Below are 27,912 nucleotides of genomic sequence, written 5' to 3' on the forward strand. Positions count from 1 at the left end.
AGAGTTTGAGGGATTTTTCTGTTCCAGTCTTGTAAATGTACTTGCGCCTTGCTAGCTAACACATTCTGGTCGTTGTGAAATGAATATATTTTCCATATCCCGCTTTGCTAATCAGTCAACTTAAAAAGGAGCCAGTCCTGACTCCCATCACATAGGTATGTACCGTTATGGGCAATGGGAGTCAGCCAGCTGTTTCTGACAATACAGCTGTATGATAGCAACAATAGATGTGGCTAGCTCGGTAGCCATCTCCTTCCATTGTTGTTATGCTAGCTAGCTACCTTGTTCTAGCAAAGAAGATTTCTACCTGCATATCCAGCCTGATATCCGTTGGATAGCTAAGGCTACCTTTGATTATTTTCAAAGTCATATGCATTTTTATCTTCGCTAGCTAGCTAAACCTTTGATGTCTAGCAATGTCCTCGCCCCCTGGCTATAGTAATGTGCTGCATCTTTCCCAGTCAGCCATGGCAGACAGAAGCGTTTTATAATCATAGTTTATTGTAGACTAATATTTAATTGTTTACAATAAGATTTTCTTATGACATAGCCATACTTTAAACATGTACAATTATGGAATAATTTGTATAATCATGTCCCATAACATTATTTCCAAAGACTGTTCTTTGACACAAAACCAGCTAATGAAAATCCTGTTGTTTATTATCTCTTCAACAGCCCCTAAACATGGATTTCATCGAGAGCGAAGCAGAGGAGTCTGAGGAGGAATTTGGGAGTACAGCATGTGAATAATTTTGATTTGATTTCAAAGATGTCCCTTGACAGAGTTTATCCTCACAACTACTCTAAAGAACCATGGTAACAATGTGCAGGCTGCACACAATGTCATGTGTAATCTTACTTGATGTACAACTTCTTGATTTGTGACTTAGATGAGGAGGAGGAACAGGAGAATACCGAGGACCAAGATGAGGATGGAAACCTCAGTGGTCTGATTGATGATGGTGTGGATGAAGGGGAAGGAGAGGAAGAGGAGGAGAAGGAAGGGAAGAAAGATAAGGAAGGAGATAGTGACTCTGGGGAGGAAATTGGACACCATAAGAGGAAGAGAAGTAAGTGGTCATTCATAAATTGTTCCAATATTTATTCCTGTCTGGGCTGCACTGTGATTGCTTCCTAGCCACATTGTAGGCTGTTTCTTCGGTCTTTGAATAAACTATAATGGTGTAAACTCTTTGATTCTATTTTGATTTGTGACACCTAACAGTGTGCCGCAGAACCATGCATACAACAATAATCACCTTTGGTGTTTGAGTATCTTGTGTTTTCTGTCTACAGGCTTTGACGACCGCTTGGATGATGATGATATTGATCTCATTGAGGAGAATTTGGGAGTGAAAGTGAAAAGGGTATTTTGATGCCATTATGACAAGCAAAATGCATTGGCATCATGGACATTGTATAGCACACAGCTGAGGTCTCATGTCATGTACCATAGTCCCACTCTCTAAAAATAGTATGTAAAAGGAGATAGACTAAAATGTTTTCCTGATACCTCTGCTCCTTCCTTATCCCCATAAACAGCAAAAGTTCCGTCGTTTGCGAGACATGTCGGACGATGAGGATGAGGAGGGAGATGATGACGTCAGGGAGGCCCATGAGAAGGACATGATAGCGGATGAGATCTTCATGGGGACGGGAGCGGATGAGGGCGAGGCATTGGATGTGCCTTTGCATCCCGGGGAGGATGAGCAGGAGGACGATGAAGAGTCTGGTATGAAACATTTGAGATACTTCATCTATAAACAGTGGAATTGTTTTGAGTTAGCAGATTTTTAAAAGCCATTTAAAAATGTTTGAGTCATAGGTATTTTTATTTTTTTCTCAGATATCGATGACTTTATTGTGGATGATGACGGACAGCCCTTGAAGAAACCCAAGTGGAGGAAGAAGCTGCCAGGATATACAGATGCGTAAGTGATTCTGACATTTAATTGAATCACTTAGATCTCAATTTGCAGTAGCCTCTCCACCTGGAAGCTCAACCGAAAGTATGAAGTCCTACCTGTGCAATATAATTTGATATGTTAAGTGTGTCCCAAATGGCATCCTATTCCCCTATAGGCCCTGGTCAAAAGTAGTGCACTATAAAGGGAATAGGATGCCATTTGGGATGCAATCGTGTTTACTTTTACTCACCTGCAGTATTTAGTATTGAGCACCACTCCTTTTTTTACAGAGCACTTCAGGAGGCCCAGGAGATATTCGGAGGGGACTTTGACTTTGCCGAGTTTGACACTGAAGCCTATGAAGATGCAGAGGAGGAGGAGGATGCAGATGAAGAGTCATGGGACCGGCCCAAGAAGCAGACCAAGAAGAGGGTGGGCCGACGCAGTATCTTTGAGATCTATGAGCCCAGTGAGCTGGAGAGCAGTCACATGACGGACCAGGACAATGAGATCCGTTCCACTGACATGCCAGAGAGGTTCCAGGTGTGTATACTTCTATAGGATGCGTCCCAAATGGCACTCGGACCCATAGAGCTCTGGTCAAATGTAGGGCACTATATAGGGAATAGGGTGCCATTTGGAACACAGCCATCATAGTCATAGGGACATGTGAGCACCTGAAATTCACCTATAACTGTTATGGGTACCAGTCAAAAGTTTGGACACTTACTCATTCAAGAGTTTATTTAAATGTTTATTAAGAGTGTGCAAAGCTGTAAGTAATCAAGGCAAAGGGTGGCTACTTTGAAGAATCAACTATACAGTATATTTTGATTTGTTTAACACTTTTATGTTTACTACATGATTCCATTTGTGTTATTTCATAGTTTAGATGTCTTCACTGTTATTCTACAATGTAGAAAATAGTAAAAATAAAGAAAAATCCTTGACTAAGTAGGTGTGTCCAAACTTTTGACTGGTGCTGTACTTGTTTCATTTTTTGGGTCAACCTCACTCTAGTTCCCCCACGACCCCGACTTTGAATAACACTTACTTTGAATAACATTGACTTTGAATACCATTGCTGTAGCCCATACCCTTTTCTATGTGTGTGGTCTTGTTGTTTTTAGTTGCGCTCCACTTGTGTGAAGCCTGCAGAGGATGATGAGTTGGAACAGGAGGCTGAGTGGATCTATAGGAATGCCTTCTCTACTCTCACCATCTCCATGCAGGTACTGGAGTGAGGATATTTTAGCTGGGTCTCATAAGACAATTAGTTCAAGCTGATGCTACAGTCTACAGTGCATTCGGAAAGTATTCAGACCCCTTAACTTTTTTCATATTTTTATTACTTTTACAGACCTTTTTCTAAAATTGATTAAATTGGTTTAAATTGGTACTCAGTACTTTGTTGAATCACCTTTGGCATCGATTGCAGGCTCGACTCTTCTTGGGTATGACGCCACAAGCTTGGCACACCTGTATTTGGGGAGTTTCTCCCATTCTTCTCTGCAGATCCTCTCAATCTCTGTCAGGCTGGATGTGGAGCGTTGCTGCACAGCAATATTCAGGTCTCTCCAGAGATGTTAAATCAGGTTCAAGTCCGGGCTCTGGCTGGGCCACTCAAGGACATTCAGAGACTTGTCCCGAAGCCACTACTGCGTTGTCCTGTTGGAAAGTGCATCTTAACCCCAGTCTGAGGTCCTGAGCGCTCTGGAGCAGGTTTTCATCAAGGATGTCTCTGTACTTTGCTCCATTCATCTTACCCTCGATCCTGACTAGTCTCCCAGTCCCCTGCCGCTGAAAAACATCCCCATAGCATGATGATGCCACCACCATGCTTCACCGTGAGGATGGTATTGGACAGGTGAAGAGCAGTGCCTGGTTTCCTCCAGATTTGACACTTTGAATTCAGGCCAAAGAGTTCAATCTTGGTTTCATCAGACCAGAGAATCTTGTTTTTCATGGTCTGAGTCCTTTAGATGCCTTTTGGCAAACTCCAAGCGGGCTGTCATGTGCCTTTTACTGAGGAGTGGCTTCCGTCTGGACATTCTACGATAAAAGCCTGATTAGTGGAGTGCTGCAGAGATGGTTAACCTTCTGGCAGGTTCTCCCATCTCCACAGAGGAACTAGAGCTCTGTCAGAGCTCAGGGCTCTTCTCCCCCGATTGCTGAGTTTAGCCGGGCAGCCAGCTTTAAGAAGAGCCTTGGATGTTCCAAACGTCTTCCATTTAAGAATGATGGAGGCCACTGTTTTCTTGATGACCTTCAATGCTGCAGGAATGCTCTGGTACCCCTCCCCAGATCTGTGCCTAGGCACAATCCTGTCTCAGAGCTCTATGGATAATTACTTAGACCTCATGGCTTGGTTTTGCTCTGACATGCACTGTCAACTGTGGGACCTTATACGGACAGGTGTGTGCCTATCCAAATCATGTCCAATCTATTGAATTGTAGAAACATTGAGTTGTAGAAACATTTCAAGGATGATCATTGGAAGCAGGATGTACCTGAGCCCAATATAGAGTGTAATAGAAAATGGTCTGAATACTTATGTAAATAAGGTATTTCAGATTTTTCTAAAAACCTGTTTTCGCTTTGTCATTATGGAGCATTGTGTGTAAATAGATGAGGGAAAACATTTATTTATTCCATTTTAGAATAAGGCTGTAGGTCTGTTTTTAAAATGCTTGTGTTTTTGAAATAAAATATTCTGTGTTTTCAGGAGAACGCAGACTATTTGGACAGAGGTCCAGCCACTACATTCAGCAGAAAAGGCCCCAGCACCATCCAGAAGATTAAAGAGGCTTTGAATTTCATGAGAAACCAACACTTTGAGGTATTACACAGTTCCTCTATCACTGTAGGTAATGTTGAGTTCTTCCATATAATTTTAGTTAGTTAATACAACTGTATTTGTTATTTCACCTCAAGGTTCCGTTCATAGCGTTCTACAGGAAAGAGTATGTGGAACCTGAACTCAATATCAATGATCTGTGGAAAGTTTGGCAGTGGGATGAGAAGGTAATATACTGTAGCATTGGATTTTTGTTAACTTCCTCCCTTCATTTATTCTCTCTGTTTAATTACTGTTTAATCTGGGACTGTCTTTCCTCCTCAGTGGACCCAGCTGAAAACCCGCAAACAGAACCTGAGACGCCTGTTCCAGAAGATGCAGGGATACCAGTTTGAACAGATCTCAGCAGACCCAGATAAGCCACTGGCTGATGGCATTCGACCATTAGACACTTCAGATTTAGAGCGGTAAGGCTTGTCATGTCCAACATGTTTGTAAATAAGCCTTGTCTGAGCCAGAATGGCCCATAGGGCAGGAGCCTATCTCCTGTTTCTGTAGTGTGAGGCACCTTGATGTACAAGTACACCCCCTGGACAGGACCCTAGTCATATTATGACACCTTTATTATCTTTGTTGTATCAGAGTGCTGACCTGATTATGTTTGTCTGACAAGGCTGAAGGATGTCCAGTCTAGTGATGAACTGGGCGACGTCTACAACCATTTCCTGCTGTACTATGGCCGGGATATCCCAAAGATGCAGAATGCAGCCAGGTCCAGCAAGAAGAAGCTGAAGAAGATCAAAGAAGTGGATGAAGATGGTACGATTTAGATTATATATTGTAAGATTGTGAAAGCACAGTGGATCTTTGCCCTCATCAGAATAAGTATCATGTATTCTGTTTGCAGGTAATGAGAAGGAAGTAGTAGAGGAGGAAGAAGAGGAAGAAGAGGAGCACCCGAAGGGGCCGGACCTGAAGCTTGCATCTCGCAGGGATATGTACAGCATCTGCCAGGGTGCAGGACTGGGTGAGTTCTTTATCATGTGTGTCCAGTAGGTGTCACTATCAGCACCTTTTACAAACAGATGTGTGTGCCATACACCTTCAGGTCTGTACAGTTAGCTCGTGATAATACAAAACTTGCTAAGTAATGTGACTAGTGACTAGTGTACTTAAACAGAGTTTTCCAATCGAAGTGCACTTGCTGTATCATGAGCCGACTCTATTTGCAACAGTTTTTGAGTCCACCATTTAAAGGGTTCTCTCATCAGATGGCCTAGCCAAGAAGTTTGGTCTGACTCCAGAGCAGTTTGGAGAGAACCTACGTGACAGTTACCAGCGTCACGAGACGGAGCAGTTTCCTGCTGAGCCAATGGAGCTGGCTAAGGACTACATCTGCAGGTTAACCAGCAACACATTATTGCACTGTATACAGAATACATTTTCATATAAAGATAACCCAACCATTTTAGCAGTAACAGGGGTGGTGTTGAGAGGTGAATATGCAAACTTGTGGCACCATTTGAGATGCAAACCTATACCTTCCACAATACTACTAATAGTATGTTCTCTCTGCCTGTGCAGCCAGTTTAGCACAGCGGAGGCAGTACTGGAGGGAACTTGCTACATGGTCGCCATGCAGATCGCTCGGGAGCCTCTAGTCAGACATGTGCTCCGACAGACATTCCAGGAGAGAGCCAAGATCAACATCAAACCCACCAAGAAGGGAAAGAAGGTATACACCATCTATTTGCAATAGGGTTAAAAACATCACGGTAACTTTCTAAGAATTCCCAGGTTTTCCAGAAATCTTGGTTGGAAGATTCCTGCAATCAGGAGTGAATAAGCAAGAAGCCTGCTCCTCTGATTCAGAGGGGTTGGGTTAAATGTGGAAGACACATTTTGGTTGAATGTATTCAGTTGTGCAACTGACTAGGTATCCCCTTTCCTCATTCATACCCCTTGACTTATTCCACATTTTGTTGTTACATTCTGAATTCAAAATTGACAACACAACGCTGGAATGGCTTCAGAACAGGAATGTGAAAGTCCTTGAGTGGCCCAGCCAAAGCCCAGTCTAGAAACAAAATCAATTGAATCAATTTTGAATTCAGGCTGTAACACATCCAAATGTGGAATAAGTCAAGGGGTATGAATACTTTCTGAAGAGATGAGTTTATATTGTATAGGTAAAACACATTTAACAAGTTATGTCTTGTCATTGATTCATATTTTTACATTTGAGTTATTTAGCAGATTAGAGTGTCATTATCTAGATTAGAGTACTCTACCATACATGTATGTGGTCTAATCTCTCCTGTAGGATGTGGATGAGGCCCATTATGGCTTCTCCTTTAAATACCTGAAAAACAAGCCTGTAAAGGAGCTGAATGGAGACCAGTTCCTCAAGATGTTGCAGGCAGAGGAAGAGGGCCTGCTCACCATTAACGTCTGTATTGACCTGATTGGAGTGAAGGGGTGAGGTCTTGTTATTATAACATTGTGTAATAACATATTAATATCATTATAGGCTGCATCCCAAATGGCAGCATATTCACTAAATAGTGCACTACGCTCTGGTCGAATGTAGTGCACTATGTAGGGAATATGGTGCCATTTGCGACGATGCCGCTGAGTTTTGTGTAATAACATATTAATGATGTGTAATAACATTAATAACATGTAATAACATATTAATAACACGTAATAACATGTTCCAAAATGTGCTCTGTTTACGTGTATACTGTCCTGAGTCAGTCAAGTATCCATGCTATCACTATGTTTGTTGAGCAGGTACGGAGGTGACCAGGCATACTATGAAGAGATAAAGCAGTTTTACTACAGAGATGAGTTCAGCCACCAGGTTCAGGAGTGGAACAGACAGCGCACTCTGGCTATCGAGCGCTCCCTCAAACAGTTCCTTTACCCGCAGATGGCGAAAGAGCTGAAGAACAAACTTATTGCAGAAGCAAAGGAGAACATCATCAAGGTACCCCACCCCCCCTCCACACACACACACACACACACACACCCAAGGAGGAGGATAAATCTTCTGCAGCAACTTCCATTATTATCTCAACATTTCATTAGATCTTCTTTTCATTACGTTGATGTGACGTCGTTGCTACTGTGGTATTGATTACTTATTTTCTTATTCCGGTATCGACTTTCCAAAGCAGGTGGCACAGAGCACTGATGTATGTTGAGCCTGCTACAGTGTTGTGATAGTGGTTGCCTGCCCCTCAGGCCTGCAGCAGGAAGCTGTATAACTGGCTGAAGGTGGCGCCCTATCGGCCCGACCAACAAGTGGAGGAGGAGGAGGACGAGGAGCTCATGTCTGAGGCCCAGGGCAAAGGGATCCGCGTGCTGGGAGTGGCCTTCTCATCCAGCAGGTAGACTACTGCACACTGTCTCTGACTTCACTTTGGACATGTCCCAAATGGCACCCTATTCCCTATGTAGTGCACTACTTTTGACTAGACTCTTTGGGCTCTTGGCAAAAATAGTTCACCATATAGGGAATAAAGGGTTTAACTTCAGTAAATTGTCTTTACCACTTTTACAGTCAGCTAAATTGAATGACCTATTTATTTAATGTGTTTGTGACCATAGAATTAGGAATTATAATACAAGAATGGACTGGATCTAATTATGGTGGGATAAAGGTCAGCCATTTTGGTTAGGGAGTTGTTCAACCATGGTTTGCCAGTGCTGTGATAAAATATGTATGTTTGTTAGCAAGCTAGCCAGCAAGTTTTAGAGGAATGATTCCATACATTTTTCAAATGAACTGCCAATATACCAACATTGCATTCAATCAATAGATGTGGTAAAGAGGTCAATGGAACACAGACCGTGGTGGATCGAAGGACAACGGATTGGCACACATTCAACAAATCTGATCAAACAAAGGACATATTTGTAAAAATCCAGCCCACAATTCCTCCTCCACCAAACTTTAGTTGGCACTATGCATTTGGGCAGGTAGCGTTCTCCTAGCATTCGCCAAACCCAGATTAGTCCGTTGGACTGCCAGATGGTGAAGCGTGATTCATCACTCCAGAGAACGCGTTTCCACTGCTCCAGAGTCTAATGGCGGCGAGCTTTACACCACTCCAGCCAACGCTTGGCATTGCTCATGGTGATCGTAGGCTTATGTGCAGCTGCTTGGCCATGAAAACCCATTTCATGACTCTCCCGACGAACAGTTATTGTGCTAACGTTGCTTCCAGAGGCAGTTTGGAACTCGGTAGTGAGTGTTGCAACTGAGGACAGACGATTTTTACTCACTTCAGCACTCGGCGGTCCCGTTCTGTGAGCTACCACTTTGCGGCTGAGCTATTGTTGCCACTTCACAATAACAGTGCCCTCAAAGCTCATCACTAAGCTAAAGATCCTGGGACTAAACACCTCCCTCTGCAACTGGATCCTGGACTTCCTGACTGGCCGCCCCCAGGTGGTAAGGGTAGGTAACAACACATCCGCCAAGCTGATCCTCAACACAGGGGCCCCTCGGGTGCGTGCTCAGTCCCCTCCTGTACTCCCTGTTCACTCATGACTGCATGGCCAGGCATGACTCCAACACCATCATTAAGTTTGCCGATGACACAACAGTGGTAGGCCTGATCACCAACAACGACGAGACAGCCTATAGAGAGTAGGTCAGAGACCTGACCGTGTGGTACCAGGGCAACAACCTCTCCCTCAACGTGATCAAGACAAAGGAGATGATTGTGGACTGCAGGAAAGGAGGACTGAGCACTCCCCCATTTTCATCGACAGGGCTGTAGTGGAGCAGGTTGAGAGCGTCAAGTTTCTTGGTGTCCACATCACCAACAAACTAACATGATCCAAGCACACCAAGACAGTCGTGAAGAGAACACAACAACACCTATTCCCCCTCAGGAGACTGAAAAGATTTGGCATGGGTCCTCAGATCCTCAAAAGGTTCTACAGCTGCACATTGAGAGCATCCTTACTGGTTGCATCACTGCCTGGTATGACAACTGCTCGGCCTCCGACCACAAGGCACTACAAAGGGTAGTGCGTACCCGACCAGTACATCACTGGGGCCAAGCTTCCTGCCATCCAGGACCTCTATCTATGTCAAAGACACCAGCGGTTGTCAAAGGCGGTTTTCAAAGACTTTTGCCACCCTAGTTACCCTAGTCATAGACTGTTCTCTCTGCTACCGCATGGCAAGCTGTACCAGAAAGAAAAGTCTAGGTCCAAGAGGCTTCTAAACAGCTTCTACTCCCAAGCCATAAGACTCCTGAAAATCTAATCAAATGGCCACCCAGACTATTTGCATTGCCTGCACCCCGACCCCCCCCCCCCCCCCCCCTTTAGTTCTGCTACTACTCTCTGTTTATTATCTATACATAGTCACTTTAATAACTCTACCTACATGTACATATTATCTCAATTACCCCGACTAACCGGTGCCCTCGCACATTGACTCTGTACCCCCTGTTTATAACCTCGCTATTGCTATTTTACTGCTGCTCTTTAATTATTTGTTACTTTTATTTCTTATTTTTTTAAGTATTTTTCTTAAAACGGCATTGTTGGTTAAGGGCATGTTAGTAAGCATTTAATGATAAGGTTTGTTATATTTGGAGCATGCGACAAATAACAATTGATTTGATTTGATTTGACTTACAGTTGACCCGGGCAGCTCTAGCAGGGCTGAAATTTTACAAACTGACTTGTTGGAAGGGTGGCATCCTATGATGGTGCCACATTGAAAGTCACAGAGCTGTTCAATATAGGGAAATCTACTTCCAATGTTTGTCTATGGAGGTTGCATGGCTGTGTGCTCGATTTTATACACCTGTCATCAACGAGTGTGGCTGAAATAGCCGAATCTACTAAAGGGATGTCCACATGCTTTTGTATACAGTATATAGTGCATTAACATTTAGAATTAGTTCCTTCTCAGGTTTATAAGAGTTGAGTGACTGCTATGCTAACTCCCGTTCCCCCTCCGGCATCTTTCACCCTACGTGTTTCCATGGCATTTTCATTATTTTGGTAGTTACAATGACCTCTTTACCACATGTATGCAGTCAATCCACAGCCATACACTGGCTGAAATCAGTTGATGATAGGACTTTTAAATGCAGCAAGTATCATATAATATCACTCAAAGTTTTCCAAAGTCAATACTTTGTAGAGCCACTTTTTGCAGCAATTACAGCTGCAAGTCTCTTGGGTTATGTCTTTATAAGCTTGGCACATCTAGCCAATGGGATTTTTGCCCATTCTTCAAGGCAAAACTGCTCCAGCTCCTTCAAGTTGGATGGGTTCTGCTGGAGTACAGCAATCTTTAAGTCATACCACAGATTCTCAATTGGATTGAGGTCTGGGCTTTGACTAGGCCATTCCAATACATTTAAATGTTTCCCTTTAACCACTCGAGTGCTGCTTTAGAAGTATGCTTAGGGTCATTTTCCTGCTGGAAGGTGAACCTCCGTCCCAGTCTCACATCTCTGGAAGACTGAAACAGGTTTCCCTCAAGAATTTCCCTGTATTTAGCGCCATCCATCATTCCTTCAATTCTGACCATTTTCCCAGTCCTTGCAGATTAAAAACATCCCCACAGCATGATGCTGCTACCACCATGCTTCACTGTTGTGATGGTGTTCTCTGGGTGATGAGAGGTGCGTTTTCCTTGATGGCCAAAAAGCTCAATTTTAGTCTCATCTGACCAGAGTACCTTCTTCCATATGTGGGGGGCGTCTCCCACATGCCTATTAGGTAACGCCAAACTTGTTTTCTTATTTTTTTCTTTAAGCAATAGCTTTTTTTCTGGCCACTCTTCCCTAAAACCCAGCTCTATGAGGTGTACGGCTTAAAGTAGTCATTGTGGACAGATGCTCCAATCTCCGCTGTGGAGCTTTGCAACTCCTTCAGGGTTATCTTTGGTGTCTTTGTTGCCTCTCTGATTAATGCCCTCCTTGCCTGGTCCGTGAGTTTTGGCAGGTTTGTTGTGGTGTCATATTCTTTCCATTTTTTAATAATGGATTTAATGGTGCTCTGTGGGATGTTCAAAGTTTCTGATATTTTCTTATAACTCAACCCTGATCTGTACTTCTCCACAACTTTGTCCCTCCTTGGTCTTCATGGTGCTGCTTACTTGGTGGTGCCCCATGCTTAGTGGTGTTGCAGACTCTGGGGCCTTTCAGAACAGGTGTATATATACTGAGATCATGTGACAGATCATGTGACACTTAGATTGCACACGGGTGACTTCTGAAGGTAATTGGTTGCAACAGATCTTATTTAGGCGCTGAGGGGGTGAATACATATGCACGCACCACTTTTACGTTTTTAATTTTGGGGAATTTTTAGAAAAAAGTCATTTTTTCCATTTCACTTCACCAATTTGGACTATTTTGTGTATGTCCATTGCATGAAATCCAAATATAAATCCATTTCAATTGCAGTTTTTTTTTTTTAGTTTAGTTTAGTTTATTAATTTGACCATTTAAAAAAAAAACAAGCACACATAAAACTTAAAAGCCATACATGCACATGAATAAAATCATTGAGGATAACACACAATAAAGTCTGGGACTTATTTCCATTGTGGTCCTCTTGAGACAAGATGGAACACAGTATGGCAGTGAAATAATAAAACAAAAACATAGAAGAAGAACATCTATCTAATAATTCCAGTTACATCATAGGGGTTATTCATATGGGCACAGAAGACATCAAACATAGTTTTACTTTATGTTTAAAGCTGCCCAGAGAGGACGTTGTTTTTATAGGCAGAGGCAACTCATTCCATTCTGAGGCTCCAGTATACAAGAAAGTACTGTACCTTTCCCAGCATTACTCCTGAACCTGTATAAGCACACATCAGCAGCACCTGATCTGGTGCTGTGATTGTGTGCATCCCTAACACGAGGAAAGTAATCACTTAAATATCTGGGCGCAGGACCATAAATACTCCTGTAAACCAAACCTAGTCTAATCTGGGACACCCTAGCCTCAACAGGCAGCCAGTTTAGTTCCTGAAAGCAGCTCCTGCCTATGTGAGTATGTGGACTCACCTTCAATACTACCCTGATCAACTTATTCTGGGCTATCTGGAGTAAAGGTTGACCGATTATGATTTTTCAACACCGATACCGATTATTGGAGGACCCCAAAAAAAGCCGACTCAGATTAATCGGACGATTTTTCATTTATTTATTTGTAATAATGACAATTACAACAATACTGAATGAACACTTATTTTAACTTAATATAATACATCAATAAAAATCTATTTAGCCTCAAATAAATAATGAAACATGTTCAATTTGGTTTAAATAATGCAAAAACAAAGTGTTGGAGAAGTAAAAGTGCAATATGTGCCATGTAAAAGAGCTAACGTTTGAGTTCCTTGCTCAGAACATGAGAACATATGAAAGTTGGTGGTTCCTTTTAACATGAGACTTCAATCTTCTAAGGTAAGAGGTTTTAGGTTGTAGTTCATATAGTATTTATAGGATTATTTCTCTCTATACCATTTGTATTTCATATACCTTTGACTATTGGATGTTCTTATAGGCACTATAGTATTGCCAGTGTTACAGTATAGCTTCTGTCCCTCTCCTCGCCCCTGCCTGGGCTCGAACCAGGAACACATCGACAACAGCCACACTCGAAGCAACGTTACCCATCGCTCCACAAAAGCCGCGGCCCTTGCAGAGCAAGGGGAACAACTACTCCAAGTTTCAGAGCGAGTGACGTTTGAAACTCTATTAGCGCGCACCCAGCTAACTAGCTAGCCATTTCACATCGGTTACACCAGCCATTAGGCTGATAGGCTTGAAGTCATAAACAGCGCTTTGCTTGCGAAGAGCTGCTGGCAAAACGCACTAAAGTGCTGTTTGAATGAATGCTTACGAGCCTGCTGCTGCCTACCTAGTCTGCCTCAGTCAGACTGCTCTATCAAATCATAGACTTAATTATAACATAACACACAGAAATACGAGCCTTTGGTCATTAATATGGTAGAATCCGGAAACTATCATTTCGAAAACAAATGTTTATTATTTCAGTGAAATACGGAACCATTCGGTATTTTATCTAACGGGTGGCATCCCTAAGTCTAAATATTCTTGTTACATTGCACAACCTTCAATGTTATGTCATAATTAAGTACAATTCTGGCAAATTAGTTTGCAATGAGCCAGGCTGCCCAAACTGCTGCATATACCCTGACTCTGCGTGGAATGAACGCAAGACAAGTGACACAATTTCACCTGGTCAATATTGCCTGCTAACCTGGATTTCTTTTAGTTAAATATGCAGGTTTAAAAATATATACTTCTGTGTATTGGTTTTAAGAAAGGCATTGGTGTTTATGGTTAGGTACAGTCGTCCAACGATTGTGCTTTTTTCGCAAATGCGCTTTTGTTAAATCATCCCCCAGCATTGCATCGATTATATGCAACACAGGACATATTAGATAAACTAGTAATATCATCAGCCATGTGTAGTTATAACTAGTGATTATGATTGATTGTTTTTTATAAGATAAGTTTAATGCTAGCTAGCAACTTACCTTGGCTTCTACTGCTTCGCGTAACAGGCAGGCTCCTTGTGGAGTGCAATGAGAGGCAGGTGGTTAGAGCGTTGGACTTGTTAACTGTAAGGTTGCAAGATTGGATCCCCCGAGCTGACAAGGTGAAAACCTGTCGTTCTGCCCCTGAACAAGGCAGTTAACCCACCGTTCCTAGGCCATCATTGAAAATAAGAATGTGTTCTTAACTGACTTGCCTAGTTAAATAGGTAAAAATACAAAAATACATCGGCACCCAAAAATACAGATTTCTGATTGTTATGAAAACTTGAAATCGGCCCTAATTAATCGGCCATTCCGATTAATCTGTCAACCTCTAATCTGGAGCTTCCCCTTCATAAATTTAGATAAGCCACCAAACCAGGAAGTACTAGCATAGTCAACATGGCATTGAATGAGGGCAGAAGCTAGCACTTTCATGGAGTCCTTATCAAGCAGCTTGGACTTTCTAGCCAAAAACTTAGTCCTGGTATTAACCTTCCCTAGCACGTTATTGGCCATGCTCACACCTCCCAAGCTTCCATCAAGGATACATCCCAAGTAGCTAACATAGGGGGTGAGGTGCTGACTACTAAAACCTAACTCCACTCTGATTTCAGAAAACCTACACAATTTAGGTCTGGATCCAAAAATAATTGCCCCTGGCAATTCATGTCCCTGGGAAAGGTGCCTTGTTCAAGAGAGAGATTAACAATATGCGTAATACAAGGGCCAATTTGCTCAGCAGAATCGATTAGAAACCTTGCAGGAATATTATCCAGGTCTGTGGCTTTGGAGCATTTAAGCTCTGCCAGAATACTGACTATTTTGGCTGTTGCTACCTTTGCAAAAGAAAAAGAGTTTGGCTGAACCCCTAACTCTACATAATAGTTCTTGACTTGGTTGCTTCCATACAAACCATAACTGGTGGGCAGCTTGCTAACCAGCTTGCTGGCAACAGAAGTAAAAAAAATAGTTGAATTCATTGGCAACCCCTGCTTTTTCCCCTTTGATGTTCAGTCCAATACTGTTTAGTTTGTTTTTGGTAGTACTACTACAGCCTAGTTCCTTAAATGATTTCCAAAGCTTTTTAGGGTCATTTTTGTTTTCAATTATTTTCCCAGCAAAGTAACCCCTCTTAGCTTCATCCATCCTGCTCTGTGCTTCATCCATCCTGCTCTGTGCTTCATCCATCTTGCTCTGTGCTTCATTTCTGTGACGTTTATATAGGACAAAATCATGCTGCTCTTGAGAGTTCTTAAATTTCTTAAAGGCCTTATTCCTGGCTTGGATAGATTATAGAATCTCATGATTAAACCAAGGGCTAGATCTCTGCTTTACCCTGACCCGTCTAATGGGAGCCATCACATTCACCACATCAAGGACATTTACATTGAAAGGCTTCCCAGGCACTGTCTACCGCTACACTATCTAGCACAGGTGACCAGTCAATTTTACCCACTCCCTCCTCAACTTTTCTACACAGTATTTTTTGAGTCCTCTGATTCTAGCAGTTTTGTGACACTTAAATATGTCTTTAAAAATCCTCCTTGTCCAAAATGTAATAAATGATCACTGATTCCATAGACTATTACTTCACTCTGCGATATTTTTGATTTATCACACACCAATATTAAGTAAATTGTACTTTGCACTGTTTCACTGGTTGTAATGCAACAAAATAGAAAAACACCAAGGGGGGTGAATACTTTTGCAAGACACTGTACATATATTTTAGAGGCTATTTATACAGACAATTGGTATTAAACTGTAATTTGCAAATAAAATCATAAAAAATCCTACAATGTGATTTTCTGGATTTTTTTCTCATTTTGTCTGTTATAGTTGAAGTGTACCTATGATGAAAATTACAGGCCTCTCTCATCTTTTTAAGTGGGAGAACTTGCACAATTGGTGGCTGACTAAATACTGTATATGACAATATTTTAGGTTGACAATAATTCTATTACACCTTTTTTTTATATATCACATTTCTTTAATTTTACTGCATAAGTATAATTAGGATTGGGCCTCCTGGGTGGCGCAGTGGTTAAGGGCGCTGTACTGCAGCGCTAGCTGTGCCACCAGAGACTCTGGGTTCGCGCCCAGGCTCTGTCGTAACCGGCCGCGACCGGGAGGTCCATGGGGCGATGCACAATTGGCATAGCGTTGCCCGGGTTAGGGAGGGCTTGGCCGGTAGGGATATCATTGCCTCATCACGCACCAGTGACCCCTGTGGCGGGCCGGGCGCAGTGCACGCTATCCAAGGTTGCCAGGTGCACGGTGTTTCCTCCGACACATTGGTGCGGCTGGCTTCCGGGTTGGATGTGTGCTGTGTTAAGAAGCAGTGCGGCTTGGTTGGGTTGTGTATCGGAGGACGCATGACCTTCGTCTCTCCATACGGGAGTTGTAGCGATGTATCAAGATAGTAGCTACCATGAAATTGATACCATGAAATTGGGGAGGACATTTTTTTACATTTAATTTTTTAATAAAAAAAAAAGTATAATCATGATTATGCCTCTACTGCCATTCATTCCATTCAAATTAGACTGGTTTGTATTTCTCCCTGGCCAATATGGCTGTAATTTGCACCCCATTCTGGAACTTTGAGGGTTTATGACCCTCTAGTCATTTAATACGATTTCTGTGTTTATGACTTAGTTATTATTCACTGCAAACCTCTTTGTCCGCAGAGACACCCCAGTGTTCTGCGCCCTGGTGAATGGTGACGGAGAAGTAGGGGATTTCCTCAGGCTTCCTTACTTCCTGAAGAGGAGGAACGCATGGAGGGAGGATGAAAGGGAGAAAAAGGTATTTATGAAACCAAACCAAGGGCGCGTCCTAAATGGCACCCTATTTACATTTTAGTCATTTAGCAGACGCTCTTATCCAAAGCGACTTCCAGTAGTGAGTGCATACTGGTAAAATGTTGTGCGCTATGTAGGGAATAGTGTCCATTTGGGACACAGGGCAAGAGTTTTGACGAAGCTCAGATAACCATACCATCTAACGTTGACTAATATTTGTCCATGTTCTAATATTTGTCCTACCATACCTTTAGATCCACGATATTGAAACCCTAAAGAAGTTTCTGAACAGCAAGAAGCCTCACATCATCGCTATAGCTGGGGAGAACAGGTTTGCAACACTCTCCTGCTTGCTTTCACCTGTGGCCTTCTTAGACTGCTGTTTGAAGAAGGTTACTAACATGACTGAGGATGTATTCCAAACTGCATCCTATTCCCTATATAGTGTACTACTTGAGTGCCATTTAAGACTTATCCTGAATATTTCTAACGTTCCTTCCTCCACTCCTTGTGCAGGGATGCCCAGATGGTGATTGAGGACATTAAACGCACTGCCAGTGAGCTGGAGCAGGAGTCCTCTTTCCCCACCATTGGGGTGGAGCTGGTTGACAATGAACTGGCCATGCTCTACATGAACAGCAAGAAGTCAGAGGTCAAGTCCTGCCCTCTTTTCCCTAAACATGTATTTTTTATTCTCACAAGACAAACATTTCCTCATCTCAATTTGTTCTACATTGGATGTATTCTACATACTGTACCTCCCATAACTCTCTGAGTGGTCCACAATGCGATTTTAAATCTGTAATATGTATTGCCAATGACTTTAATATTGTGGAGTGAGTGACACTTAAATAGATTTTCTCTTAACTCTATGTATTTTTCTATTTCTCCAATCCACAGGCAGATTTCCGGGACTACCCCCCTCTCCTGAGACAGGCTGTGTCTGTGGCCAGGAAGATCCAGGACCCCCTGGTGGAGTATGCTCAGGTGTGCAGCAGTGACGATGACATCCTCTGCCTCAAGTTGCACCCTTTGCAGGTACTAATGACATCATCCAGAATCAGTTCCTAATAGGACTCTGATCAAAAGTAGCGCACTATATAGTGACTAGGGTGCCATTCAGGACGCAACCCCTGTCTCCATTTGGCCAGGCATGGGTGGGAGATCATCATCACCGAGCAGCGGCTCTGATGAAAGCACACAGGTGGTTTACAGAGATCCTTTAGAAACCCCTTTCTTGAACTGCATTGTTGGTTGAGGGCTTGTAAGTAAGCATTTCACGGTAAGGTCTACTACACCTGTTGTGACACCTGTTGTGACAAATACAATTTGATTTGATTTGTAACAAACCATTTTTTATAAAATCATGAAAGTGGCCATTTTAGGCCCATTTTAGACCTACTGTATCCGTGAACCATACATGATACAGACAACATCTTGGTGTCATTATACTCCTAACATTGTGCTCTAAAATATGGACTATTGCTACATTCTGAAATACAATTTTACATGTGAATTTATTAAACATAACTATTCATATTTATGTCTCAAAAGTACCCTTTTTGATTTGATTGTTTTAAACAATATACTCTACAAGTGCATCACATTTCCAGAGTGAGTTACAATTATGATACATTTTATGAGCACCGCCAACACAGTAAATGGGAAAATGGATTCAAAGGGAACTTCCTCTGCTGGTGACTTGCTGAATGTGAAATCCTACAGGATGGCTGTGATTGGTTAATGACCTAGAATGTCAATGTATAAAATGGATAATTTCTTCAAAAGTAGCAGAGAGCCCACTTTTAAAATGTTATGTGTTTGACAAATATATTGTTCCAAACACCAAGATGTTGTCTGTAACATGTATGGTTCACTGACCATAGTGTCTTACAGGTGGCAGGTATAGCTCTTAAAATGGACTAAAATGGTTCTAAACAAATATTTGTGATACAAATGTAAAAAGTGTGTTAAACATCTTTCCACCCAATTAAGTTTTTATGTGAGAATTCACCCAAAAATCTGTGATAAAATAGATATTTTCGGGCAATGCTGGCGTGGAATCTCCCAAATGCAGAAGTGTAGTTGATGGTACATGATAATCATAGTCTGGTTTGAATCAAAGTCTGTGAATCAATGTGTCTGTAAAGAGTGAGTCTGACTGCTCTCTGTTCGCTTCCCACACAGGAGCATGTAGTGAAGGAGGACCTGCTGAATGCTCTGTACTGTGAGTTCATCAACCGGGTGAATGAAGTGGGTGTGGATGTGAACCGGGCCATGGCCCACCCCTACACCCAGAGCCTGTTGCAGTACGTCTGTGGCCTGGGGCCCAGGAAGGGATCCCACCTGCTCAGGGTAAGACATAGATCACTTGAGGCATCTAGATTGCCAACATGTTAATACAATGTAATTACAGTGTTACTACACATATATAAGAGAAACAATATACCAAGTGTTACCAGATAGAATTTATCGATATACAGTAGCAGTATGTACCTATATGTTTTTATTATTACAGTATCTTAGAATAATTCAGTACTCTACTGCAAACTTTTTCACTCAGGCCCCCTTCCAGCATTGTGGAACATCCCGTGCCCCCCCTCTGCACACACGCGCGCACCACGTCTATTTCTATGGGTGCAAGCACTGTTCATGACACAAACAGTTCACACCCCTCTTGTTGGCGGAGAGAACATTTCAGGTTTAAAGCTCATTTTCATGCAAATCTATACATTTTGCCATGCCTAATGTGTATTCATGTGATATCTGAGTGACTCAAACATTACAACAAAGTCTATGAGCTAAAGAAATTTGCTAAAAACGTTAGCTGACATGGGCTAGTTGATGAACTGGACATTTCTGACAAGTTATAAATAGCTCTCTAAGGTATGCAATGACAGAGATGACAAGAGAAAAACTGATGATTCACTTCCCAATTTTTTAATTGCACCTTGTGCTTCTACTATTACAATCCTATAGTTTGGCAACCACTGCTCTACTGTACTGACTTCTGAACAGATACCTTTGCATGTACATTTATCCCTCTCTGTTTCCAGATCCTGAAGCAAAATAACACTCGTCTGGAGAACCGCACTCAGCTGGTCACCATGTGTCACATGGGCCCCAAGGTCTTCATCAACTGTGCTGGTTTCATCAAGATTGACACAGCTTCTCTGGGCGATAGGTCAGTCTCAGAACATTGGGCATGGTCATTCATCCAATAGTGCAGAAAATACCTGAGACTAAAAAACATATTTCTATTCAAAATTCAACTCATAATAGTAACAGTGAATAACTTGACAAAAGTACTTTTGTTGACATCATCACACAGCCAATTCACTAAATAACTGAATCATTGACATCAAGTGTCTCTCCCTACCTGCAGTACTGACTCCTATATTGAGGTTCTGGACGGGTCACGGGTGCACCCAGAGACCTATGAGTGGGCCAGGAAGATGGCCGTGGACGCTCTGGAGTACGATGAGTCAGCGGAGGACGCCAACCCAGCCGGAGCACTGGAGGAGATCCTGGAAAACCCAGAGCGGCTCAAAGACCTGGACTTGGATGCCTTCGCTGAGGAGCTGGAAAGACAGGTCAGTGTGGGAGATGTAGGCTGCGTCTCTGAAGTAGTGCACTATATAGGGAATAGAGTGCCATTTTGAACACACCCGTTGTCCTACTCTGGTTTGGTTATGAAGAGCTTGCATACTCTTGCATACTCCTCCTGATCTGAGGACATTGTAGTGCTCACTGTTTGAGACTCTCTGTGTCCACAGGGTTATGGTAACAAGGGCATCACCCTGTATGACATCCGTGCTGAGCTGAGCTGCAGGTACAAAGACCTGAGGTCCACCTACAGAGGACCTAACACAGAGGAGATCTTCAACCTGCTCACCAAGGAGACACCAGAGACCTTCTACATCGGTCCATACTGTTCCTTCTCAACCAGGGCATTATTGATATCTCTTTCAAAGTGATGTGTTAATACGCACACTGCCAGGGTTTATTTTGGTGCAGGGAGTCACAGCCCCAAAGTTGACATAGTAGAAAACATGTATAAATCCTTTACTGGAATCTCAACACTGTCTGTCCTGTCCTGTCCTGCCTCTTTAGGTAAACTTATTACCAGTGTGGTGACAGGCATTGCTCACCGGCGCCCCCAGGGGGAGAGTTATGACCAGGCCATAAGGAATGATGAGACAGGTCTGTGGCAGTGTCCTTTCTGTCAGCAGGACAACTTTCCTGAGCTCAGTGAGGTGAGAATCATATATGTTCCATATTCTGCTGCAATCTATACTGACAGTTACTCTGAAGAGTGGTGTGTTATGGGTTTTAAATTCCTAGATTATTATTTGTGGCTATATTTATATTGGCCATAGCTGTCTTTTTGATCAACAAAGTCTGACATAGCCTCTGGTCTCTCTGGCAGGTGTGGAATCATTTTGACAGTGGCTCCTGCCCTGGCCAAGCTATTGGGGTCCGCTGTCGCATGGACAATGGAGTCACCGGCTTTATCCCTACCAAGTTCCTCAGTGACAAAGTGGTCAAGCATCCTGAAGAAAGGGTTAAGGTATCACGGTAGTTTCCCCCAAAATATCTCTCAATTTCAGTATAACTAACAGTCATATAACACTTTAACTTGAACCTGCTGTAGGTGGGCATGACAGTGCACTGCAGGATCATGAAGATTGACATTGAGAAGCTCAGTGTGGATCTGACCTGTCGGACGTCAGACCTGTCGGATAAGAACAACGACTGGAAGCTTCCCAAGGACACCTACTACGACTTTGACACTGAGACAGAGGATGTGAAGCAGGAGGAGGAGGCCAAGAAGAAACAGCAGAGAACAAGTGTGTACCTGTCTGAGATCGCTAGATGGAGAACATAGCTGGAGTTGATAAATGGCATTTTGGATTCATCTTTTATTATTGGTTGATTGTGGTAATGGTAGTAAAAGTAGTTTTTGGGCCGGTTTCCAGGACACAGATTAAGCCTTGTCCTAGAATAAGATGCATGTTCTTTGGAGATTCTCCATTTAAAGTGTTTTTTAGTCCAAGGCTATGTGTCCGGGAAACCAACCCTAATAATATAATACCAAACTCTAAAATACAGATTTCAACTCCCTATAGCCTACATTAAGAGGGTGATAGCCCACCCATCGTTCCATAACATCAACTTCAAGCAGGCAGAGAAGATGATGGAGTCCATGGACCAGGGAGATGTGATCATCAGGCCCAGTAGTAAGGGAGAGAACCACCTGACTGTTACTTGGAAGGTTGCTGATAACATCTACCAGCACATTGACGTACGAGAGGAGGGCAAGGAGAACGCCTTCAGCCTGGGACATACCCTGTGGATCAACACTGAGGTCAGCTCCATTCACAGGCTTCTTCATTATGAAGCAGTATATGCCTGTATGAATAAAAATATGTGCATCCAAAATGGCACCCTTTCCCTGTTTAATCCACAGAAGTAGTGCACGATGTAGGGAAAGGGCGCCATTTGGCACGATACCAATGTGTTTCACTTTTTTAGTAGGTTGTGTGACCTTTTTCTCAGGAATTTGAAGATCTGGATGAAATCACAGCCAGATACGTTCAACCAATGGCTGCGTTTGCTCGCGATCTGCTCGGTCACAAGTATTTTCAAGAATGCAATGGTGGAGACCGAAAGGTAGGAACAAGGATATACTTTCTTTCAATTCACAGTATCATTGTATATGGATATGTTTTTATGTGTGCATCAGTCTATCTGCCAGTTTGTGTGTGTTTGAAAGAGTGGGGGAATAAGAGATACAAAGAGACAGATGGGATAGAAACCTTTTCAATTTTCTTCAATTGATCATCAGCTGCCGTCCCTGTTTTTTGAATTGCAGAAGATGGAGGAGGTCTTGGTGAAAAGCAAGAAGGAGAAGCCTACATTCATCCCCTACTATGTGTCTGCCTGTAGAGAGCTGCCAGGGAAGTTTCTGCTCGGTTACCAGCCCCGCGCAAAGCCAAGGTTACCTCAGGACTGCCAACCACACCTCCCACTGCTTTTGTCATTTAAATCAACACCCATTCATAGGATGCATGAATTTGCATAGAAATACAAATGCTGGAGATGCGCTTGGCTTCATTTTTTTCCATGTGCAATTGACACCCTAAATAGAAAAGCTCTTGTGTTTGAAATGGAACTGCCCCACCCAAACCCAAACACAGAATGTGTGCCAGGACAGTTGGGGAAGCATGAAGTGCCTGTTTGTCTCTGCCGCTGTTGCCTGCCAAGAGAAAGAGTGATTATTGATGCTTGCTTAGAGACATGACACAACATGAACATAAACATTAACTCTTACTTACCTCTCTCTCACTCGCTCAGGAGGGTTTGTCACATTATCCACAGTAATCATCACTGTTCAGTGAACCTTCATAAATACAGTAATGTGGTGTTGTAATGTCACATAATGTACAGTTCAATAGGAAAGTATTCAGACCCCTTGACTTTTCCCACATTTTGTTACATTACAGCCCTATTCTAAAATGGATAAAATATATTTTTTCCTTCATCAATCTACACACAATACCCCATAATGACAAAGTGAAAACAGAAATACCTTATTTACATAAGTATTCAGACCCTCAAAAGACTCAAAATTGAGCTCAGGTGCATCCTGTTTCCATTGATGATCCTTGAGATGTTTCTTCAACTTGATTGGAGTACATAAGGTCCCACAGTTGACAGTGCGTGTCAGAGCAAAAACCAAGCCATGAGGTCAAAGGAATTATCCATAGAGCTCAGAGACAGGATTGTGTCGAGGCACAGATCTGGGGAAGGGTACCAAAAAATGTCTGCAGCACCGAAGGTCCCCAAGAAAACAATGACACTAAGCACACATCCAAGACAACGCAGGAGTGGCTTTGGGTCTCTAAATGTCCTTGAGTGGCCAGAGCCCGGACTTGAACCCAATGGAACATCTCTGGAGAGACCTGAAAATAGCTGTGCAGCAACGCACCCCATCCAACCTGACAGAGCTGGAGAGGATCTGCATGAAGAATGGGAGAAACTCCCCAAATACAAGTGTGCCAAGCTTGTAGTGTCATACCCAAGAAGACTCAAGGCTGTAATCACTGCCAAAGGTGCTTCAACAAAGTATGGAGTAAAGGAGGGGGATTTCTACATTTGCAATAATTTTTTATTATGGGGTATTATGTGAAGATTGACTAGGGGGAGGGAAAAAACTATTTAATAAATTTTAGAATAAGGCTGTAATGGAACGAAATGTGGAAAAGGTCAAGGGTTTTTAATACTTTCTGAATGCACTATAGTGTTATTGTTAGAATGTCATAATCAAAATGTCATGACTTTTCTCTGGCATGCAGGGTTGAGTTTGTGACTGTCACGCCTGAGGGGTTCAGATACAGAGGACAGATTTTTCCCACAGTCAATGGACTTTTCCGATGGTTCAAAGACCATTTCCAGGATCCAGTGGCAGGTCAGAGCATATACAGAATGCTGCCTTTGAAATGCCTCACAATTAAACATACAGTCCAGGGTAATCGTGCTCTAATGACAGATTCACTTCTGTTATCTGATTTCTGGTATTTCTCCAACAGGGATTACTCCCAGCAGCAGCAGTAGAACACGAACCCCAGCCTCTGTCAATGCCACGCCAGCCAATATTAACATTGCAGGTCAGTTTAGAGCCGGGATGATACCTAGTATCTCCATATTTTTTCCATGGCAAAAATGAAAACACAAATCAGATCTTACTCTTTGGTCCTTTAAAAACATGCTGTATGTAAAATGTTGTGTGATATAGCTAGAAAAATAAATACATGTGACTCTGGATGACAACATGATGTTTGTTTCTAACATCAGGGCTGTTTTCCTAAAGAACTTAAGCTTTGTGTTATGTTTCTTGCCACGATACTAACGAGTATCGTGATAGTGGTGTCGTCCAGGCCCTAGGTCAGTTACTGTGTATACTTACTCACCAGGATCTCTATGGCTATAATATACTATATGTTACCTCAATTGGTTTTTATCATTTCATGCATCCTTAGGTTGGAATCATCAACATTTTAAGAACTTTTAAGAAGCAGTTTCTCTGTTTAATCTTCTGCTAATGTATAAAGTTGCATGTGTTGTGTATGCCCTATGTCTCTGTCACTCAGATCTCACTCGTGCAGTGAACGCCCTCCCTCAGAACATGACCTCTCAGATGTTCAGTGCCATTGCCGCTGTAACGGGCCAGGGCCAGAACCCCAACACCACACCTGCCGGTTGGGCATCCAGCCAGTACGGCTACACTGGGGACAGCAGCGGTGGGGGGGGCAGCAGCAGCGCCTATCACGTACGTTTGGAATACACAGACGCTTACTGTATATCTGAATGTCATCACAAATCTCTATCAGTTTTTCATGTTTCTGTTCAACATGAGCCCTTCTTTTTTCTGTCCCAGGTGTTTGCTACACCAGCTCAGCAGCCCATTGCTACTCCCCTTCTGACGCCAAGCTATTCATACACCACCCCCACCCCTAGCCAGCAGCAGACTATCACCACACCCCAATACCCCAGCAGCACTCCCCAGTCCTCACACGGGTCACAAGGACATGGACACCGCCCTTCCTCCTCCACACCAACATCATCATCCTCTTCCCGCCACCACAGGACACCAACACCAAAGTAAGTCACTTCTCAAAACTAACTCTTAGACAGAATTATCCAAATAGAGAAACTATTTCAATTTGGGTAATTCAAATGGAGAGACTATGGTTCATGTATGTAGCTGGGCACTTAGAGAGGATTTCTTACGGAAGTTTCCAACCGCAGATAACTTAGCTCTAATTATTCAGGAAGCATACAACTGCTAGATTGCGAGTGAGTAAGTAAATAGTGAGTTATCTTCTCTCCATGCTCCCAACCCTCAGGGCAACTTCCCACACAGCAGTGGACTGGGGCAAGATGGCCGAGCAGTGGCTCCAGGAGAAAGAGGCAGAGCGCAAGAAGACGAGGCCCAGAATGACCCCACGACCTTCTCCCAGCCCCATGATTGAGAGCACGCCCATGTCCCTCGCTGGAGACGCCACACCGCTGCTGGATGAGATGGATCGCTAGGTCCAGAGGAGACTTTCCTTCTCCCGATCCCACTGTTACTCACCCCTACTGTACTGTATATGAACTGGACTCATTATACTGTATAATACTGCATACACTTCACTGCTTCAGTTGGTCAGATTGAAGGATAAGATGATGGTGACCAACATGGATGACTGAATTGCACATGGAAAATGTATTTGATAACAGTGGTTTGTTTCAAATTCACCTAAAGAATATGGTTGTAAATGTTGACTATCACTTCTTTGATAACACTGTTCCTCACTTGCAATTTTTGTGGAATGTACTGGGAACAATGACAACTGCATGCCTTCTTTAAACCAGGTTTTAAGCATATTAACTTCAAATGCATGTGATGCAACAAAAACCAATGAAAACGATGTATTTCTGAATCACACCCGAGGTTACAGTAACATGCTATATGAATATTAACCATCTCTCAGTAGGGGTTTTAAAAGGCAATTTCTAGTACCATGTATATTATATCTACTGTATACTATTTTATCTTTGTCACATGGGTCTTAGGCCATTTTAATAGCTATCTTGTTAGTTTCTGGATTCATATGAAGTTGCTGCTTAGTGTATTGCATGAGAGCTCGACTGGTTATAGGTTTTAGCCTACAGTAGCTATACAAGCTTCATGTTTAGTCTGTGTAACACAATGAAGAACATTGACAGTATTTACTTGGACGTGTTGAACAAAATATTTTTTTTTTACTTTGAATGTTTTTAGTATTTTTAAATGCATTGCCGACTGTGGTCTGTGCTTACTGTGCTACATCAGCATATTCACATTACAGCTACTGTCCTGTAATATACAGTACACTTAAATGTTATCCTCTATCAACATTTCATCCATATGAATGTATTTTACACCTATCAAATTCACTTCCTGTAGTTGAATTAAAGTCATGTAAGTGTCAGTCAGTTTCAGTATTCATCATGTTCTCATGTAATCACATTAACAAAATGAGGCCATAACAAAGAAGAGATCTATCAGTGCCAGCCTGCAGTACGAATTAAAGCTGTATGTTAGCATTGTTGAATGCCTTTCCTTCATAAAAAAAAATGTTTAATACAGAAGACCCTCTTGTTTCTTTGCCAACTGAGAACAATTGTTACTCACAAGTAGTCAGACCATACAAAATACAGTATGATTTCATTCAAAAGACCATTGAAAAAAACAGACAATGCAGATTATTTAATATGATGTGGTACGAGGTGAGAAATGATTATACTGTCTCAGATCCAACTAGCCTACTACCTTGCCAGTACTGCTTAAACATTCTGCCCCCCCCCCCCCCCCCCCCCCCCCCAAACCAAGCTGGTCTGAATGCTTGGGTCTAGTCCCAGTCTGGAACACCATCAGTAGCATCAAAGTCCCCTTTGTTATTAAACTTTGAAAACCAGTCACTGCTTCCTGAAGTCTCCAACAGTTTTACTATTACCCTAGCTGGTGTTTTCAGTCTGTAACATATCCTGGCAATTTATTGTAAATTAGCTCATTTAAATCAAGAAACAACAGACAAGAAACAGAAATGGCATGTTTGAAAGCCTAACGCTGTTTATGTTCATTTTCTTTAAGTGGGAAATACCAAAAAAGGATGTGCACCTTCCATAAACTGCTGGACATAATTACAGAAGTTATTCTAAACATATGTGTCTGTACTCTCTAAAGTAAGCTACAGTATAATATGTCAATCTCATTCTGTAAAACTCCTCAGAGTAGCATGTGAGAAT

At 42.5% G+C, this 27,912-nt stretch overlaps 1 protein-coding gene across 2 annotated transcripts; it reads left to right on the forward strand.

Moving 5' to 3' along the window:
• Positions 1 to 27,095, forward strand: LOC139382928 (transcription elongation factor SPT6-like). Of its 2 annotated transcripts, XM_071127198.1 has the most exons (37): positions 1 to 155; positions 679 to 745; positions 894 to 1,073; positions 1,300 to 1,370; positions 1,546 to 1,735; positions 1,850 to 1,934; positions 2,201 to 2,453; positions 3,041 to 3,142; positions 4,636 to 4,749; positions 4,845 to 4,934; positions 5,032 to 5,174; positions 5,381 to 5,526; positions 5,615 to 5,734; positions 5,979 to 6,108; positions 6,292 to 6,442; positions 7,031 to 7,185; positions 7,501 to 7,696; positions 7,954 to 8,099; positions 16,963 to 17,080; positions 17,331 to 17,407; positions 17,593 to 17,728; positions 17,977 to 18,114; positions 19,264 to 19,431; positions 20,133 to 20,260; positions 20,462 to 20,669; positions 20,853 to 21,000; positions 21,190 to 21,332; positions 21,506 to 21,646; positions 21,731 to 21,926; positions 22,206 to 22,444; positions 22,636 to 22,749; positions 22,952 to 23,076; positions 24,435 to 24,547; positions 24,669 to 24,746; positions 25,230 to 25,408; positions 25,517 to 25,740; positions 25,986 to 27,095. In XM_071127198.1, exons 2-37 carry the CDS (start codon positions 688 to 690, stop codon positions 26,170 to 26,172), a joined length of 5,190 nt encoding a protein of 1,729 aa, XP_070983299.1. In that variant the 5' UTR covers positions 1 to 155; positions 679 to 687; the 3' UTR covers positions 26,173 to 27,095. The 2 variants fall into 2 exon arrangements, with proteins under 2 accessions (XP_070983299.1, XP_070983300.1); XM_071127199.1 differs by lacking the exons at positions 22,952 to 23,076; positions 24,435 to 24,547; positions 24,669 to 24,746; ... (1 more) ...; positions 25,517 to 25,740; positions 25,986 to 27,095 and having other exon boundaries at positions 22,612 to 22,662.
• The last annotated feature ends 817 nt before the right edge of the window (positions 27,096 to 27,912 follow it).

The sequence above is a fragment of the Oncorhynchus clarkii genome, chromosome 24 (genome assembly GCF_045791955.1).
Source record: "Oncorhynchus clarkii lewisi isolate Uvic-CL-2024 chromosome 24, UVic_Ocla_1.0, whole genome shotgun sequence".
In the NCBI taxonomy this organism is placed as follows: domain Eukaryota; kingdom Metazoa; phylum Chordata; class Actinopteri; order Salmoniformes; family Salmonidae; genus Oncorhynchus; species Oncorhynchus clarkii.

What these genes read in the sequence shown, in the direction of transcription:
- LOC139382928 (XM_071127198.1), top strand. Translation starts at nt 688, where the DNA reads ATGGATTTCATCGAGAGCGAAGCAGAGGAGTCTGAGGAGGAATTTGGG. An exon ending in TGGGAGTGAAAGTGAAAAGG is followed by an intron (nt 1,371 to 1,545) that starts GTATTTTGATGC and finishes CCCCATAAACAG; the next exon opens with CAAAAGTTCCGTCGTTTGCG. An exon ending in GCTATAGCTGGGGAGAACAG is followed by an intron (nt 17,408 to 17,592) that starts GTTTGCAACACT and finishes CTCCTTGTGCAG; the next exon opens with GGATGCCCAGATGGTGATTG.